This window comes from Megascapheus bottae, chromosome 11 (assembly GCF_031878675.1).
Source record: "Megascapheus bottae isolate mThoBot1 chromosome 11, mThoBot2.hap1, whole genome shotgun sequence".
NCBI classification, from domain to species: Eukaryota; Metazoa; Chordata; class Mammalia; order Rodentia; family Geomyidae; genus Megascapheus; species Megascapheus bottae.
The window spans coordinates 14,330,348-14,349,097 of NC_143519.1; the positions used below are offsets into that span (position 1 = coordinate 14,330,348).

Genomic DNA, 18,750 nt, shown 5'->3' on the forward strand with positions numbered 1-18,750 from the left:
CAGTAACCATTCTCACTGTAAATGTTTGGAAATAATTAAACTTATGCAGTTAAATGGGAACAAGAAGAGTTGAAATCTAGTTTCTTGGCCCTAAAGAGACAGAGGATGTATGCATCATTGGGAAGCAATGCAGTGTATGCATGGGGCACATTTATCATAAATGTAAATGTATTTCAAACACATTATATTCGTATTTTATTTTTTATTGTCGGGGTATAGAAGGGTTGCAGTTACATTCTCTATGTAGTAGGTACATTACTCCTCACACATTGATATCCCTTCGCGTGTTTTGGTCCCCATTTCCCTTCCCCCACCCCTCCCAATCATCTTGTTTTCCCCCCTTCCCTTTCCTATTTCAAATAAACAAATAAACGTATGCCATATTTTATTTTTTAAAAATGTATTTGTTCTAAAAGAGAAACTCAGGAAGTCTGCTCTCTGAACCCCACCTGAACTCAATGCTCCTTGTGGGAACTATGACCTAAGATTCACTGTCAGATTTTTTTTTTTTTTCTAGGTAAGTGATTCCAGGTTTCCCTCCTCTCACAGGAAGTCTTCTTATTCACATGACATTAGAAGATTGACTGACTCCTCATCACCACTAAATGGAGTTAAGAATGGCTGGCAGGTCAAAGTGCCATGATGAAAACAGTAGGAAAGGGAACTGGAAAGAAGTCTAGAATATTCACTAGTGCCCTTCCACACCTTCCTCCCGGGATCCGGCTGGAGAGGGGTTTTGTGCAGAGCACTCTCTTCTGGTGTTCTTACCCTGGCCACTGGGCGCAGCGGCTGACCCTGTAATCCTAGCTACTCAGGAGGCTATCTGAGGACTGCTGTTCAAAGCCAGCCCAGGCACTAAGTCCGCTTATCTCCAATTAACCACTAGGAAATAGGAAGTGGTGCTGTTGCTCAAGGGATAGGGTGGTAGCCTTGAGCTGAAGAGCTTGGGGACGGCACCTAGGCCCAGAGAATTTTCTCAGAACTTTGAATCTTCATTTGTGGTATTTCTTTTCCTGTTTTCTCTCCCTCCCTCCCTCTCCCTCTCCCTCTCCCTCTCCCTCTCCCTCTCCCTCTCCCTCTCCCTCTCCCTCTCCCTCTCCCTCTCCCTCTCCCTCTCCCCCTCCTCCTCCCCCTCCCCCCTCTCCCTCTCCCTTTCCCCCTCCCTCTCCCCCCTCCCCCTCCATTCTGAGAATGGCTTCTGTGATTTATGTCATGGAGTGAAGAAGGAAAATAAATGAAAGCAGTGACTAAAAAATGATGAAATACCACCCTATATACACATTCTTTTACTGTTTTGAGGGGAACTGTATGCAGCTTTGTCATTTACATCCAACATGTAAATGAACATACTATTGATCTGTCTTGACAATTTTGGACCTCCACTTTATCTGTTACGTAAATAGAGTTCAACTGCAGGTAGACAGAATTTAAATACTGAAAATGTTCTTTGCCATACAAAGCAAAATGGAAGGTATAGCTTCATGCTCTCACTGTTGATTTAAAATCCATGATGCTTATAAACACAATTCTTCTACACTTGTAAAAGGAGAAGCTTTACTTATTATCTTGATTTTACCCTCAGTGAGTTGAATCCTTCTCCTTTTTTAGGAATTCTAATGGGGAAATTCAGATATTATACTTATGTTTAAAAATAGAATAATAGAGAGGATGGGTATAACCAAAGTATATTACATTTATATATAATAGCACAATTTAAACCCTTTGAAAAATTATGCACCAATGAAAATAGTTTAGTAAGAAGAAAATGAGGCTGATTTTGCAATTCTTTTTAGCCCTACAAATGCCTATTGCTTTCCAAAGGAAAAAAACATAAAACACTCCATTTTAGTGAGGAGAAAAAAAATATACATATATGTTTGCATGTATATATATATCTGTATGTATACAGATAAATATATATATATACATATGTACGTGTATATATACACATACTGTTTCTCTCAGCTATGTTACTCAGGGAGAATTTATTCACAGTTTGGTTTCTTTTAAGTCATGTAAATGAGATAACACTACAATCACCCTTGTAAACACTACTGAAAGTTTCTAGTATCTGCCCAAGCTGTTAGGTAGAAATAGGTTTTTGGAGAACTAGTTTTAAAACTGTCCAACTTAAAGGTCATTGTTCCTATTGTAAGAAAAGTACCTGTTTTCTTGTTCTTCCTATAATGGAGAATTTGCAGACACTCATTTTACTCACATTATCCTAATTTGAAGGTTTCATTATTAAAGATGTCACAAATTAGGGGACCAAAGATTTATGGAAAAAAAAACAGTGGACATCAAAAAATTTGAAACCAATCTCATGTTTCCAGATGTAAGCCTATCCTTATCTAAGAAGCACTTATCCTTATTCTAATTGCAGCTAATGATAGGTATAAATTTTTTATACTTTTTAATAATGGATACTATCAAAACAAAAAGCAGGAATCTGTCAGCTACCAAGCATATGTATACATGGGCATATTTAAAATCAACCACAGGTTCAATTTCAACTTAGAATTCATAGCAAGTGGTTGAAACTATCTCTTCTTTCAAGAAAAGTTCACTTTAAATCTCCATTGTTTATTTTACTTTAACATATTTCACAAAATGGTGGCTAATTTCTTCATGAACACACAGAAAGTAAGAGTAAACTCATTTTTTTTAACTTTACCTTAGTTTCCACTAGAGCAAATTGCGTTCCAATGCAACACAATTCTGAATGTATTTGTTTATGAGCTTTTTCTAGAAATGCTTCATCAGACTCTCAGTGGGATACATGATCTCCAAAGGTTAAGAACCACTAGCCTAAACTTTTGCCATATGTTTGTTCTGCCTTCTGGCATTTGTGTTTCCTGTGGACCTGGTTTTTGACCTCCTGTGGGTCCTGATTTTTATTATTCATGGAGGTCTTGGCTCTGGTCTGCCTTGTAGCTCCTATTCCCTCTGCTCTCACCTCTGTTTCCCTGTCTGAAACTTGGTCTTGACTGTCCTCGGCCCTGCCCAGCCCTAGAAGCACATATTACCCTCACTTACTAAGCACTGTTTTAAATTAAATAGAAATCTTATCGTTTAAGGGAACATGACCTTTATTTTAATAAATTAAACTTTCAGGTAATAAATAATAATGGCATTACAAAGAAGCACTAGCTTCCTCTTTGGAAATACATTGTAAATTGTTTTAAAATATTAAGGTTCGTTTCTCAAACAGGTGACACTTTTGTGGCCTAAGGATTTGTTAATAGATTATTGACAAAACATTTCCCCAAACATCATTCAGCTTATTATGTCTAAATACTGATCTACCATGTAATCAAACACAAACCCCGATAGACTATATCCAGAATTGTAATCATGACTTCTTTCTGTTTTTCTTAATGAAATAGTGATAGATAGGATTTGATTATGAACCTATCAAATCATTTCAGTTTACTGATCTTTTTTTAATATAAATCAATCCCGCCTATCCTGTTAATAATACTAAAAAAGATTAAGTATAGATTTTTCTATACTTAATTAGTTATTTTAGTCACTTAACTGTGCTTTATAGTGTTGGACAGGATATGAACTTACTTCAGGTGACAGTAACACCCTAAGCCAACATTATACTCTGCCTTATTTATCTCTGAAATCTCTAGCCCTCTTATTTCCAGTCTCAACAAATAAAACTGGTAATATTCCAAGTGACAAGATTCTTACTCATATCACACTTAATAAACAAAGTAGCATAAAATGGAAATATCTGCTGATATGTTGCTCCAATTAAGTTCTGAAGAGAAAAAAAATGTAAAAATAAATGATTTAACATCTTTTTAAATAAAACATGAAAATCCAATGTTTAAAAGTGTTTCTCCTATTACCAAGTTGCTATCAAAATCTGGCATATTTTCAGTATCATACTTTTACATGGCATCTAAGACAGTGTCTGTTACTCAAACCCACACCCACATAGCCAATCGCCTTTATCCTACATTCTTAAGTGAGAGAGCTGCCTAATTGGAATGCTTGCTGGAGAACAGATGGGGCCCTGGTGTTGAGCCTCTATCTTAATTTACTGTCCTGGGGTTTTCCTAATTACCCACTTAATTGGCACAGCCACATCACTTTGAAATAATAATACACAGCTAATTATTGCCAATTTAAGCTTGCTAATAGCATATTCTTACCAGCTAACTTCAAGAAATAAAGACAGGAACCGGAACTGCCACAGGGAAATCACTTTGCCTGGACAGTTTTAGACAACCATACGAGGGCAGTGTCTTATGGAGCTACTCTGACTTGGTTTCTGCCCTAAAGGTGAAAATAGAGATGATTTGCCTGCCAGCTGTGTTAAGGACTAATAGTGATAGCTTTTCCTACCTATCTATGAAAGGAAGACCTCTATAATTGATGTGTGTCAAATATTTAAGGTTCCATTTGTCTATTGCCAGTACTTTAAGCAGAAAAAAGATAAGACTGCACCAGTGCAATTACATCTGTAAAATAAAATTAAAAGTAGCACGACTCTAAAGATTAGTTCCCTTCTTCCTAATTGTAAGATTTCACAGTGCCTGAAGAAACTTAGCACAACTCTTACACAAGCCATTTCAAATCAGAGAGCCGAGAAAAGACATTTCTTTTACCAAAAATAAATAAAATAAAATAAGAATTTGGGACCATGAGGAGAAATATTCACATTTAGACAAGATACTATAATTTTGCTTTGGTTCATGTTCTTTTTGCTTTTAGTCAGACAGCGCCATGTCAAATTTCTTAGAAACGGGACCTTAAGATTGGAGGTGAGATGCATACATGTGATGCAGTGAAAAAGTGCTCTTAAGAAAAAGGAAATAAGTTAAAAAGGAGAAGGTGGGGAGGAAGGAGTTAAGGTCTTCATTTTTCAAGAAATGATAGGAGTGCTGAAGCATGAACTGGACTGTGTGTTTGGTTCTACCACCTTGGAAAAGGGGAAAGTCTCTTATACCAACAGGTTCCCTTAAGTACATACTGTCTATGAGCCACTGACAAGCAGGCAAATCTACAAAGAAAGGCCCCAGCTGAATGACTAACTGCAGAGTGTCTGACAGGGTGTGAGTTCTGAGGCTAGAGCACTTGAATGGCCCTTTCCTAGAGTCATTGTGAGAATACCTCTGCCCACTTCATCTTGACAAGAAACTCAGGGCCTGCCAACAGCCAAGTCAGGAAGCCATCTTGAAAGATGAAACTTTAGTCCCACTCATGATTCAGAGGACTGAGGTTCCAGCAGAGTTCTTCATAGCTGTCTCCCTGGAGACACTAAGACTACACTCCTCTGCTGATCCATCCTACATTCTAATACCACAGAAAACGAGCAACAAATTGTCATTATTGCCTTATTCAGAAAGTTTTAGGATGATTTGTTAGGTAACACTAAAAGAAAAAGTCCATGCCTATATAGATGAATAAAGTGGTAGTTGTTTTCTTAATTAAGCTTTTGATCAACTTTAATTCACACTCCAGCCAAAGATCCAATAGCACTGGAGGGAGGCCATTTTCCTCCTCCTCTAGCTACATTAATAAAACTTCTGAAAAAGCTTTGGCAAGTTTTGCAAGGAATTAAAGGATTCCTCTCTCACAAACACCTAAAATGATTTCTTTTTTCAGTTAGAATATGAATTTCTTTCTTTTTTTTTTTTTTTTTTTTTGCTAGTCCTGGGCTTGAGCTCAGGGCCTGAGCACTGTCCTTGGACTTTCTCAAGGCTAGCATTCTACCACTTGAGCCTCAGCACCATTTCCGGCTTTTGTCTATGTATGTGGTACCAAGGAATCAAACCCGGGTCTTCGTGCATGCTAGGCAAGCACTTTAACCACTAGGCCAAACTCCTGGCCCCTAGAATATGAATTTCATAATGATTTTTTTTATAATACATGAATCCTGAAGTGAACTATGGCAGTATAATTTTAAAAGGCAATGACTTATTTATATGCAATATATTATAAATATTTAGCAAACATAAAGTTAGTTTTATTTTCATTTAGCAAAGTTATTGATGTATTTAATAATTCACATTTTCAGTTACTATCAAAACTGTATTGAGCTACAGTGGCTGATGAATTATTTTGTGCTGTGACTTTCCTTTGATAGTTTGGACTGGGCTTGAATTATAGAAAATGGTTTCTGCTAGTGGTATTCTCATGAGACTTTCTCAAAGTAAATATAATAATGAATAGCTAAGAAAAACTATCATGGATGTAATACTAATTTATAGGAACTTATATTTAATAGTATTTAAATAGGAACTTATTTCTTTAAATTCTGTTTATGAATTACACTGAGCAGTTATTTTATTCATCATTTGAAGAGATTATTTAGAAACTTTTTCCTTGTCTATTCTTTACAATAACTGCTCAAACTCTGCTTGAGCAATTGCACTTTATCTCTTTGTATATAGTCATTATAAATACTATAAATATTTAAACTACAAAATCTATATAAACTATAATAAGTACATAAAATATATATTTTACAAAATTGACTGGGAAACATTATTTTTGTAATTAGGAAAATATTATTTGGGGGAAAGTTCTTTGAAACAGTTTTGTTTTCTTTTTTTTAAGTTTGTATAATCTATAAGAAGTTGTACAGAAGGGTTGCTATTCAACAAAGCAGTTTATGAACCCAATGCATCTTGATCAATGTCATCCCCTTCAACATTATCTCTCCTTGATTTTTAAAATATGTATGTATGTATGTATGTATGTATGTATGTATGTATGTATGAGTCTGTCTGTCTGTCTGTCTGTCTGTCTATGTATCTATTTATCTATCTGCCTACCTTCCTATCTACCTATCTTTGGGCAGTACTAGATCTTGAACTACAAGGCTCATACTTGTGAAGCTTATTTGCTCTCAACTAACAATGTTTCACTTAAGCATTCAGCCTAGAATTTTTGCTGGTTATTTTAGAGATAGAGTCTTAAAGACTCTTTTACCTAGACAGATATTGAGCCGCATTTTTTGGAACTCAGACTTCTGAGTAGTTGAGATTGTAGGAGTAAATCACTGGCACCCAGCTTGTGTATTTTCTTGCAAAAAGATTTTTTGAAAAGCATATTCCTCAATTTCTGCCATACAAAGAATCATAATTTATCCCTGAGCAATCCAATCCTTTATTTTATCTTATTCATTTCACATACCCTATCACTTGCCATGTTTCCATACTTATTACAATGTTTGTGATTACCTTAAAGTAATGTACCTGCTACCTGGTGAAAGTAACTGTAAACCCTCTATACATTACCCTGACATTAAAAAAAAGAAAAACAATGTAAGAAGACACAATTATAAGAAATTTAGTTACAGGTCTATTTGGTTTAATTGGGTTCATCAATGAAGTAATATATATTCTGTAAAACAGAATGAATGTTCCCATTAAGCAGTGGTAGAAGAAAGGGGCAAGATACAACAACAAAGAAAGAATGTTTGGCTAATATCAGGTTATGTGAAGCCTCTTATTTTCTAGGGATAGAGCAGAGGGCAATTGTTACAGTAAGTCAGACAGGAATCCTCTCTTCAGGAGAAAAATGAATGGGTATAGTTTGGGAGTTATCTACCTCCTTAAAACCACAGTTTAATAAGATGACATTTTTTGGAGAGACTACTTTGATTTAATCTAGTCTGTAAGAGTTCAGTCCAAAAATAATAGCTGCTGACAGCTTTTGTTTAAAAATAAATATTGATTTTATATTCATACAATTTATATAAATGTTAGTCTATCATTGTATTTAGTAGAGAATAGTTTCTGTTGTATGAAAATGCACTTATTACTCCTGACTACATCATAATGCTTCTATTTTATTTTTCCATTTTTTCCTATTAGTGGACATACTGCTTACATCTAACTTTGAGTGGTCACAAATAGTCCAGCATGCCTCATGTAGATGTGAGCTAGAGTTTCTCTTAATCCAATAAAGGAAATTCAAAGAAAACATAACAAGTGCAATAAATAAAAAAATTTAAACTACAGTAAATAATTTTGGATAAAACAGTTCATTCTTGGATTATATAATCAAAGTCACAGATATAGAAAAAATTAATTTGCAAGATGCCTAATTTGAATGGTGTAGTTAACATCCAATTTAATTTCTAACACTTTACCTCATTTTTCCTGACACATCACCTGGTTTAGTCTTGGTAGGAAATAAGCCATATTAAAGGCTGGCTGGCCATGTTGATCTTTATTGGTTTTCCTTCCATTGTTAATAAATACATTCTATTCTGTTGTAAAATTAATGGCTTACTTTCTTTCTCTTTCTGGTTGTAAAACAAATGTCTTACTTTCTTCTGTTGGCAAGAGACTCTTCACCGTTTCTTGGAGAGATCTTCATTCCATGCTTCTCTTTGCTGGGATCAAAAGAACACCGGGGATTTTGCGTTGGCATGGTTATTGGGCGACCACAGATCTTGTTCACCTTTCACACAGAAAACATGAAAAGAATGTTATAAACCTGCTTCGGCTCTTCTGAAAATGGTACGTTTCATAGTGACCAAAAAAACACCATGTTCTTGTTTAAAGCTCAGTAATAACTTCTAAGATTTACAGTGCCGGTCAGTTTGCTGAAGGGAGAAAACCAAATGATCAAAATGTCAACAATGATAAACTGATGCTGGGTGCTTTCACATGAGTGACAGCTGACACATGCACAATATACAGAATCAGAGAAAAGCTGGTCTGTTTGTAGAAATGTGGTCTGCACTCATGTGTGTGAATTGTCACCTGCCTTTACTAATTTTAAGTAATTTTTACCAGTCATGGATCTTGAACATAGGGCATTAGCTCTATCCTTGAGCTTCTCTGTGCTCAAGGCTAATGCTCTACCATTTTAGCCACAGCATCACTTCTGGCCTTTTCTGTTTATGTGGTAGTCAGGAATCGAACCCAGGGCTTCATGAATGCTAAGTAATCACTGTACCACTAATCCACATTCCCAGTCCCTTTGCTAATTTTAAAGTAAAAGCATTTACTATCAAATATGCTCTCTTCTGCTGTATAAATTCTAAATACAACAGTAAACACCTTTGTAGTTTGCTTCTTAGAAGTAACAGTGTACTTTTATTGGAAAAATTTCATGTTATAATTAGTCTGAATCATAATCCTTAAACTGAGCCAGTTTCCAGGATGTTATTTTATTTTATTTTAAATAATATTTGCAATACTATTTGCAAATTCAACATAATTAACATTGAAAGATTTAAGTAATTTCTTTCAAATGTAATATGTAAAAAATTCATATGATACTTGAAAACACAGAGTAATATCACTAACAGAGTACAAGAGCATCATCTTGGATTCAGGAAATTTTGTATTTGCTGTAATTTTCTTTCCTTAGTTGGAGTCCTTGAAAATATGATAGTGTGGGGAGCCGGAGCAGCCAAGATGGCGCCTGTCCCCTGCCTCGCTCATTGTATACAAATTTCTTAGTTCCCCTTAGTTGGTGTGTGAGTGCAGAGCCTTTGCTCGCTCCGCTGAGTCTGCGCGTATGACGTCAGAGGCCTCACCAATCCTGAGTTTTAAAATGATCCTAGCAACACAGCAGCCAATGGAAAAAGTCCCGCGTTCTTTGATTGTTTATAAGCAGCTGCATTTCCCTGCCCCTCGCCCCTCTGCTTCAGCTCTCCCTTTAACCAAGTGGCTCTTCATTAAAAGCGTGATACGAGAAGGATCCTCGGGTGGTGTCCGTTCTTCCCTGCTGGTCAGGGGTGCCGGGCGCCGCATGATAGAACCTCCTTGAACCTGATTACCTAACATGTAAGATGAAAAAGACAATATCCCAAAGTTTCCTTTGAGTTTCCCACATTTTTATTTTCTATGCTATGTGTATTGAAGGAGCTATATACAAATTTGTTTTGCCCATATTTTTTCAACCCTTCACACTATGATGCACATACATTAAATATTATGAGGTAAAAAATGAACTTCTGTTGCTGACAGAGTTTACAATTCAAAAGAAAAGAAATACATTACATCATTCATTAAAATGCAGCCTATATTGATTATTGTGGGATCTTCAATGTGTTCGGGTGTCAGGGGAAGGTAGGGTCTTCCCAGTGGAGGACCAGAGGATGCATGTGCAGAGACCACTCTAGAAAGGCTACTGAATTGGGATGAAACTTGGAATATCTATTAGGTGAGGATATGCTGGGGTTAATTTCAATTCAGTCAAACTAATATATATATATATTATATATTATATATACATTGCATACCATTGCACTAAATGTTAGAGACAGAAACATAAATAAGACATGATTCCATATTCACACAGTTGAAATGGCACACACATAGTTTTGCATGACAAAAGCCATTGTAGGATTGCATGAAAGTTAGTAAAACTGTAACAGTTACATAGATAAGGAGCAGGTTATATCTCTTTGGGGTACTCAGGAAACCATGTCAGAATAGAGATTTAAAAGATGAACTAGAAGTTTGAAAGATGGGAAAATCAGGCATTAACATTGCAGAGAACAATAGATCATCAAAGAAGAGCACGATTTAAATGCACAAATATATATCCTAGAAGGGAGTAGCACAACAAAGAATAGCATGTGAGAAAGACTTGATAGTGTCCTATGACTACATTCTAAGCTGAAGCACTTGCTATATCAAATGGGGTGCAGGACAAATTTCCAATATGATGGTGTTGCAAGAGAAAATGTATCACTGTATCCGTAGAAGAAGGGAAACAGGGCCCAAGGTATCCATGTATACCCAAAAAGGAAGAGAGGGAAAGGATAGTTGACTTTTGGGCACTGGATTGATAAGTAGTCCTCTCATAGCAAAGAATAATGATGAGACAAATAAAATGTCTCAAAAGATACAAGACAACATGGGTTTGACATAGAGAATGGTTACAGATTTTTCACCTGGAAAGAAGATGTCATTACAGGTAGCAGTAAGAGAACTTTGTGGTTGAAAGGAAGATCTTGGAGGGTTTTAAATACCAGTCTAAGAAAACTCATTTATTAGACAATATCCCCTGCTGGTTTTTGAATGTGAAAGTAAACTACAAAAGCTAATAGTTCTCCAATGCATCTCCTAACAGCAGGTGATATGTGACCAGCTTCTTCCAATATTCCTGAGGAAGGAAATTCTAATTCTGACCTACCATAAGGACAGTGTTCCTGCAGTAAAGATAGATAAACAGTAAAATCAACAAGAACTAGTAAATGATTTTAAGTGAACCACAAATGCATTGTAAGGCTAAAGTATTAAATGAAACAAAAAGAATGTATAGTCACTGAGTTTAAAAGTTAAGGGTAGTGGAGTAAAAATATATTTAACAATGCTAAATATTCAAGTAAAAAAAGAGGATCTTCATTCTCAACAACCACAAGAACCAAGAAAAGATGGGATAGGTTGACAGTAAGAATTTCAAGAGCAAGATTATTTGGAGGTACTATTGCACATTTTAAAATACAAGAGTAGAGAGAAAGGGAAGTAGAATCTTCATTTTGATCCAATGAGATTTGTCATAGGGCTTGAGTGATGGCAAGTTAAAAAAAAAACTTCTACGAATCTCCATTTTACATCCTTAATATTCAAGGGAAAAATAATACATTCCACTTAAGTATAATTTAAGAAAAGTGAGTTATAAAAAGTATTATCTCATCCTATCCCTCCCATGATGAATTGAAAAACACATTTCTTTCAGAATATATTTCCTAAGTTGGATTATAGAAAACCAAAACATACTAGCTTGATCAAATCTCTATATTCATCATCAAGTTTGCACAATTTTATTTATAAGTGCAAAAGAAAATGGACTAGCAATGAATATATAGGGTGTGTGTGAGCCAGAGAGGCAAGCATGCCTAGCAAATTCCAATACAAAAAAGTGCATTTCAAAGCCCTTGTATTTGTCAGCTTGCTACCAGGGAGCTCTGCTTCACACTATATTGAAAGGGAATAGAAACCCATCTGTTACCAGGACATTAGCCTGTCACCTTCGCTCCCCTGAGGTGAGCCTATTTGGGTGGCACATTTCAATCCCAGTACCTTCTTGCTATTGAAAAAACTCTCACACTCATGTTGACAATTTTTCATCTTTGACTTATACTGCAATTTCCTCCTGATTCTCCTCCCTGGTCTCTAACATTCTCCTTTGCAATCAGTCTGAAGTGCCTCAAGAAAAAAAATGTTTTCTTCCATAATGCTTATCAACTCCTACTTTAAGTTCCATTTCTGGCTTCCCATTGCTTTTCAAGTTCCTATCCCACCTTGAAATGACTCTTTTAGTTGCTTCTAACCCCTATCACTTCTCCCATTCAGATTAAGTACTTGTCTCAACAACTCTTTTTCATTTACTGGTATCCCCAATTTCACTGTAATTTTGGAACCACATACAAATTTATCTTTAACTATTGCCCCCTCTCTGTTCACTAGTTATATATGTTTTCTAATATTTAGAAGTTTCAGCTCTTGTAAAGAGCAACTTGCATTATTTATTTTCACTTCATTCTTCTCAACAGAGACTTTTTCTTGGAAAAATACTTCTGAAATAATACAAGTTGGGAATATCCAGAATGTACTGTTTAAAATCAAGGAATGCAAAGGTATTCAGTGTGACTGTAAGGCAATCTGATCTGAAGAGTGGGGTACAGGCAGGCTCCTTAGCACCCAGTACATGAGAGAGGGACTGACTGCTTCTTCTCTGGTCTCATCAGAAATGCTTCCTCTTAACAAAGAGATTGCAATTAGAGAACTCACACACAAGATGACTTGCAGTATACATTAAAATAATAAATAAATTAGAAACCAGGTACTGTGAGGTCATATATTCTGTTCTATATTACATTAAAGCAATTTTTAATCTCTCAGGAAGAAATGTATTGGTCATTTTTGGTCATAACTAAAATGTGATTGTATTTATTCATGCCTCATGGGTTTTTTTTGTTGTTTTGTTTTGTTTTGCCAGTCCTGGGCTTGAGCTCAGGGTCTGAGCACTGTCCTTGGGCTTTCCTTAAGGCTAGTATTCTACCCTGAGCCACTGTACCACTTCTAGTTTTTTCTATGTATGTGGTACCAAGGAATTGAACTGGGGTCTTCGTGCATGATAGGTAGGCACTCTTACCACTAGGCCAAACTCCCAGCCGCCTTGTGTTGTTGTTGCTGTTGTTGTTGTTTTTAAATAATTTGTATATGTAATTTGTTAAGGAAAAAAATCAATAACAAAAATTAAAAGAGGAATAATTTTCTCAGACAGAGATGAAATCTATGATCTCATCTTTATTGCTCCACAAGAATAACCTGGAAATAAAAGTAAGGTGGACTAAATCTTAGGACAGAGAAGGAAGGGAAGACAATGAAAGCCAAGTGCCAGGTTCATTACATTTAGACTCCATTTTTCAGACCAAGGTAATATATTAATGATTAATGAACAAAGAAATGTAATTATGAAAGCCTTTTTCTAGAAAACTTAACAGGGTAATTGTAAGCACAAAAGGCACTGTTCCCATATAAAAGAGAATACTAAAACTAACTCAGAAAGCACCAGTTAAATTTGAGGCGAAAAGAAGCATCACTTTCATCTAGGCAGGAAGAGTAGAATTCGCTACATGTTGATTGACCACATGAGGCAGAGAAAGCAATGCTAATGCTGTTCCAGGTTTGAACATGGTAAACATGGGGAGTATAGAGCCCATATCTGATATATATGGGGATTAATTGGTAGAATGAGTTCAGGTTTCGGTATATGTATGAGGTATCATTTATAACTTTCATTTTTAATTTCTAAGAGGCAATTCTACATGACTGATTAGGGACAAAAGGCAAACTGATACACAGAATCAACTGCATGGAGCTAACACTTAAATCTGTAATAATGTAAATAATTACAAAATGGAAAACCTTTTCAGAGGTAGAACTCAGATAATATATCCCATCTATTCAAATCAAAGAAAGAACAGAAGTCACTTTAGTTGAGGATTAGTATTTATTATCCTGTTCTAAAACTATAAAGAACTACCATCCAAATAATATGTTTAAAGTTCAAGGTACAGAGAAATACTGGAGCTATGTATAGATAAAAGTAATAAAAGATATGAAAGTTAACCCAAATGCCACTTATTAAATCCTAGAAACATTTAGTAATGTAAGAAGGGATGTACAAATAAAAACTTATAATTTATAAAGCATAGCCATTAAACATAAATTATCCATAAGGCAATCCTTCTGGGGGTGAGTTTCAACTGTTCTTTTACTGGAAGATGGTCAAACTAGTTACCATATTAAACTGTAACTTGGTAATAATCCTAAATTAACAGCAAATTTTAATTAAAGCAAACTGCTTATTCAAAAGTGATACTCTAGCTCAAAGATAGAGTTAAGAATGAGAAACTTGACTGGCCAATAGATTGAGTTTACTAAATGAAATTTGAACTTTACTTTTTTTTGCCAGTCCTGGGCATGGGCTCAGGGCCTGAGCACTGTCCCTGGATTTTCTCAAGGATAGGGCTCTACCACTTGAGCCACAGCACCACTTCTGGCTTTTTGCTATGTATGTGGTACCAAGGAATCAAACCCGGGTCTTCATGCATGGTAGGCAAGCACTTTAACCACTAGGCCAAACTCCCTGCTGAACTTTTCCTTTTTAAGAGAGATAAACTGATTTCCATAAGGCAATTCTAAGTGTGTACAAGGTAGCAATTTCTTGCGGTCAAGCGAATAAAGCAAGGATGAGGTTGGATGAGGGAAAACGCAGCCACTGCTTCTCGTTTGTAAAGGCGAGAGATAAATTCACTTTGTATATAGCACAGATGCAGAAGGCCATTTGTGGACACATTTACTTTTAGGCATAGTATACCTACACTTATCTTTGCCTTTGCCATTTGATTTAAATTTTTTAGAAGTTGTTTTCACTCATGGGTTTCTGTTAGTCATCATCATAGAGGATTGTACTCTAACTCAAATTCTCTAACTAAAAAGATGGGGGGGAGGGGGAAGGAAAGAACAAAGATAAACCAAAGATTATTTCAACTGAGCCTATGGTGGGGGGGGGGGGTGGGGAGGCAGGAATCTTCAGTCTCGGTTAATTTTGGTCGTCCTATAAATTGAACCACCAGAGGGCGCCTCTGCATTTCAGGTCTATACATCATCATTAATTATACTTAGGTATGGGTCTATTAAAAATCATTTAGTGTAGGACTCTTAAAGAAAAAGACAATTTAGCTTAAGTGATACACACTCAGATATATGAAATCTTAAAATGCAATCTTTCTCAAAACTACTAGACTGGTGTTGTAAAGTTAATGTCACCAACAAAAAGTAAACAAACAAAAACAAGCGAACAAACAAAACACTCGTGGGTTAATATATCTGTGCTGAGCTTTTCTAACCTTAGATTCTTAAAATTGACTTAAGATTTCAATTATTTCCTCTTTCTCTCACTCCCCTTCCTTCTTTCCCTCCTTCTTTCCTTCACTGCTTCACTTCTTCCCTGTCAATTTTGTGAACTGAAAACTCAGGAGAGAGAGCTGACAAGTCCTCTAAATTTGGTGACTGACCAACCAAGTGTTCTGAGTGTGTGCACAGACAGAAGACATGCGGGTTCTGGACCATTTGATGCTTAAATACACAAACTCTGGAGAGGAAGCTGTAAGAGAAGAGGCATATGCAGTTTGGGCGGGGAACAGGGAAAAATGCATCATAAAGAGTTAAAGGAGAAAGAAGATACTGGGGTATCACACCCTCAATCTTGAAAGGCATCTTTGTGGTACCTCTAGAAAAGTCATGGAGACAAGTAAGTTTCTGCTTTGTTTCGCTTTGAGTTTATTTGTATTACAGGTCACTTATGTGTTGAGTGGTACAGACTTTCAAATACTTCTATCCAAAATACTTTTATTGCAAAAATAATGGCACAAAATAATGACTGTATACAGTGGCTCATATCTGTAATTCCAGCTACTTGGGTGGCAGAGAGAAATATTGTGATTTTAAAGCCAGTGTATACAAAAGAAAATTAGCATAAGCATATATCAAAATGAGCCATTATGGTCGTTCCCATGTAGAATCCAAGCTATTTGGTAGAGCAAGATAGGAGGATGATGGTTTGAGCCAAATGTAGACTAAAGTACAAGACCCTTTACGAAAAACAAACCAAAGACAAGAATGACCCAGGGGTCAGGGTCAAGTAGTAGGGTGCTTGCCAATCAAGTATGAGGTTCCTAGTTCAAACCTCACTATTTCCAAGGGGAGGAAGGGATGTGATATAAAGTACAGAAGTATCAAAAGGTCATTGAAGCAAATAATTTACAGTTGTGATGCTTTTCCTTTTGTGATTATTGATAGCTGATTAGAATTAAGTTCCTGGGGATTAAAGCCATAACTCATACTATATAGACTGAATATAGAGAAAATTGAATACAAATAAAGATGATGGAAATGAAAACAAGAAGAGGGAGAAGGATGAATAAAGGGACGAAGCAAGGGGATAGTGACTATAACTGAGTTATTTGGTTTGCAAATTTAGGTGTTTGTTTACATACTAGATGGGTTTGGGAAAACAGGAGAGATTAGAAATTGGATGAAAGACTTAAATAACCCAGCACTTTTGAGGGCCAGTGAGTTAGCCAGTGAAAGCCATCATCCTGTTGGGATGGATCCATTAGTGTAAATTTTGTTCACCTTTCCATATTTGCTAAATGAATATTCTCCTCGAAACACAGCTGTGAGAACTGTGTGAAAGATCAAGGATAACCCTGAAATGTAGGTATTTCTTCCCACTGAGCTACATGAAGAATCATTAACACTGGCAATAAAAACTAACACTATTTATTCTGACATTTAGTCTACCAAGTGTCTAATTTCTTATCTTTAAGAAGTTTATAGTCTAATTAGGGTATGTAATTTCCACCACAAATTGATATGTGTATAAATTGAATAGTGTAGAAACAATGTCTTCACACAGTATACAAGATACACCAAAAGTATGCTACAAGTCATGAATTGATAAGAACTCCCATAAAAGTCACTGTATGCCAGGTGTGCAAGGACAGGTTTTTACAAAAACTTCAAATCATTGTGGAAAGGAAAACTATGGTAATCCTACTTTAAAGAGTGAAGGCCTGGAACAGGATGAGAGTCCAAACAGCGGACATTAGTTTGGTTGTAATAGAGGTTTTGACTCATTTTTTTCTAAATGGACTCCAGGAGATTAAGCAAATTTTTCCACGTGTGATCATTGGGCTTTGTGAGTTTTAAGCACCATGTATTACACACCACTGTTTTTACTGTCAGAAAGAGAAGTTTAAAACCACACCTCAAAAATACTGAGATTTCATATTGTTACAGTATTTCACCTGCTTATCGGATATATTGTATATCTGCATATTTGGTTATTTGAAGTCAGAAGGGACGGGAGGAAAACAAGATGAGGGGAAACAGGGACCAAGACATGAGAAAGGGTATCAATGTATGTGAAGTAATGCACCTTTTATCTGGCGAATATAATGTAACCCTTCTATTAATTACAATAAAAATATATTAAAAAAACAAAAAATACTGAGATTTTGAGAAACTACAGACAAGAAGGAAAATTGATTTGGAACCAAAATTTAAGAATAGAGAACACTGAAACCGCAATCTTGACAGAGCTGGCAAATACAAATGTGACCATTTCATTGATCAGGTGGAAGAAGAATCCTCCTTTGTAAAGGTAAATATTTTAAAATAACAGATAAAAATTAAAAGGAGAGCCAGTCAGTCAGTGTTATGTAATTTTCTTTTTCCATTGTTTGACAGCTTCACGTGTATGGAGATGCTTTCTACATGGTGTCTGCTAAAGTACCCATGTTGTACCAAAGGCTGCCTGCTTTCAGTAGGTGTCAGTGCTCTCCCATCCCTCCTGACTCCAGGAAGTCTGTCACTCAGACATGCCTCCTCCTTAAGAGACCTTGTCAGCATTCCTCCACACCTTTCCACCCGACTCTCTTCCAGTGCTCATACTTGCCTTAGTTCTAAGCTCTCAGATTAATCTTCCTAAAACTCACTTCTGATTATACTGCTTTTGGTGATAATTCCCATCTCCTAGTGAGTCCACACGGAAGCGTTTCATCTGAGTTTACAACTGGACATCGACATTTCCCTGCACTTCCCTCTAGCCACTTTATGCTTCAGTTGAATTGTGTCACTTTTTAGGCTCTTGAGTAATGCACACTGTTTAGTCTCTGTTCTTCTTTTCTACCTACCCAAATATTATCATCTCTCCTGCTCTGAACAAATTCTACCTGGAAAATTAAACTATTCTTGATCTCCATACTTGAGTTAATTTTCCAACCTTATTAATATTTTGCACATTCCAAATAAGACATGTCCTGTACTAGTTTGGAGGAGAGCAGATGAAACATTTTCTTAGAATTTATTTTTTTATTATCCTCAACACTTATCAATCTCTTCTTTATTTATTGTTTTTTTTTTTAATTTTGCCCATACTATGGCATGAGCTCAGGGCCTGGGCACTACCCCTGAGCCTCTTTGGTGTTCAAGGCTAGTCCCCTACCACGTGTGCAGCCACAGCGCCAATTTTGGCTTTTGGGGGTAGTTTATCAGATAAGAATCTAAAAGGGCCTTTTCTACCCCGACTGGCTTATAACTGCTATACAGTATTTCAACTTCTTGAGAAGCTAGGATTACCAGAATGAGACACCAGTGCCCAGATACTCTTCTCTCCTTAACACAGTCAATGCTTAATTAAACTTAAAAGTTTCTTTTCAGTTGTGTGATTTATTGGAAATAG

General features: G+C 36.1%; 1 protein-coding gene across 3 annotated transcripts in view; it reads right to left on the minus strand.

Annotated features, from left to right (window-relative positions):
- The window catches only part of Gpc5 (glypican 5), a 1,012,282-nt gene that overhangs the window by 777,107 nt on the left and 216,425 nt on the right, over positions 1-18,750 (minus strand). For all 3 annotated transcript variants that reach the window (XM_090341703.1, XM_090341701.1, XM_090341702.1), the window contains exon 4: positions 8,297-8,430. In XM_090341703.1, the coding sequence (XP_090197829.1) occupies positions 8,297-8,430 (134 nt within the window). The remainder of the gene's footprint in view (positions 1-8,296; positions 8,431-18,750) is intronic.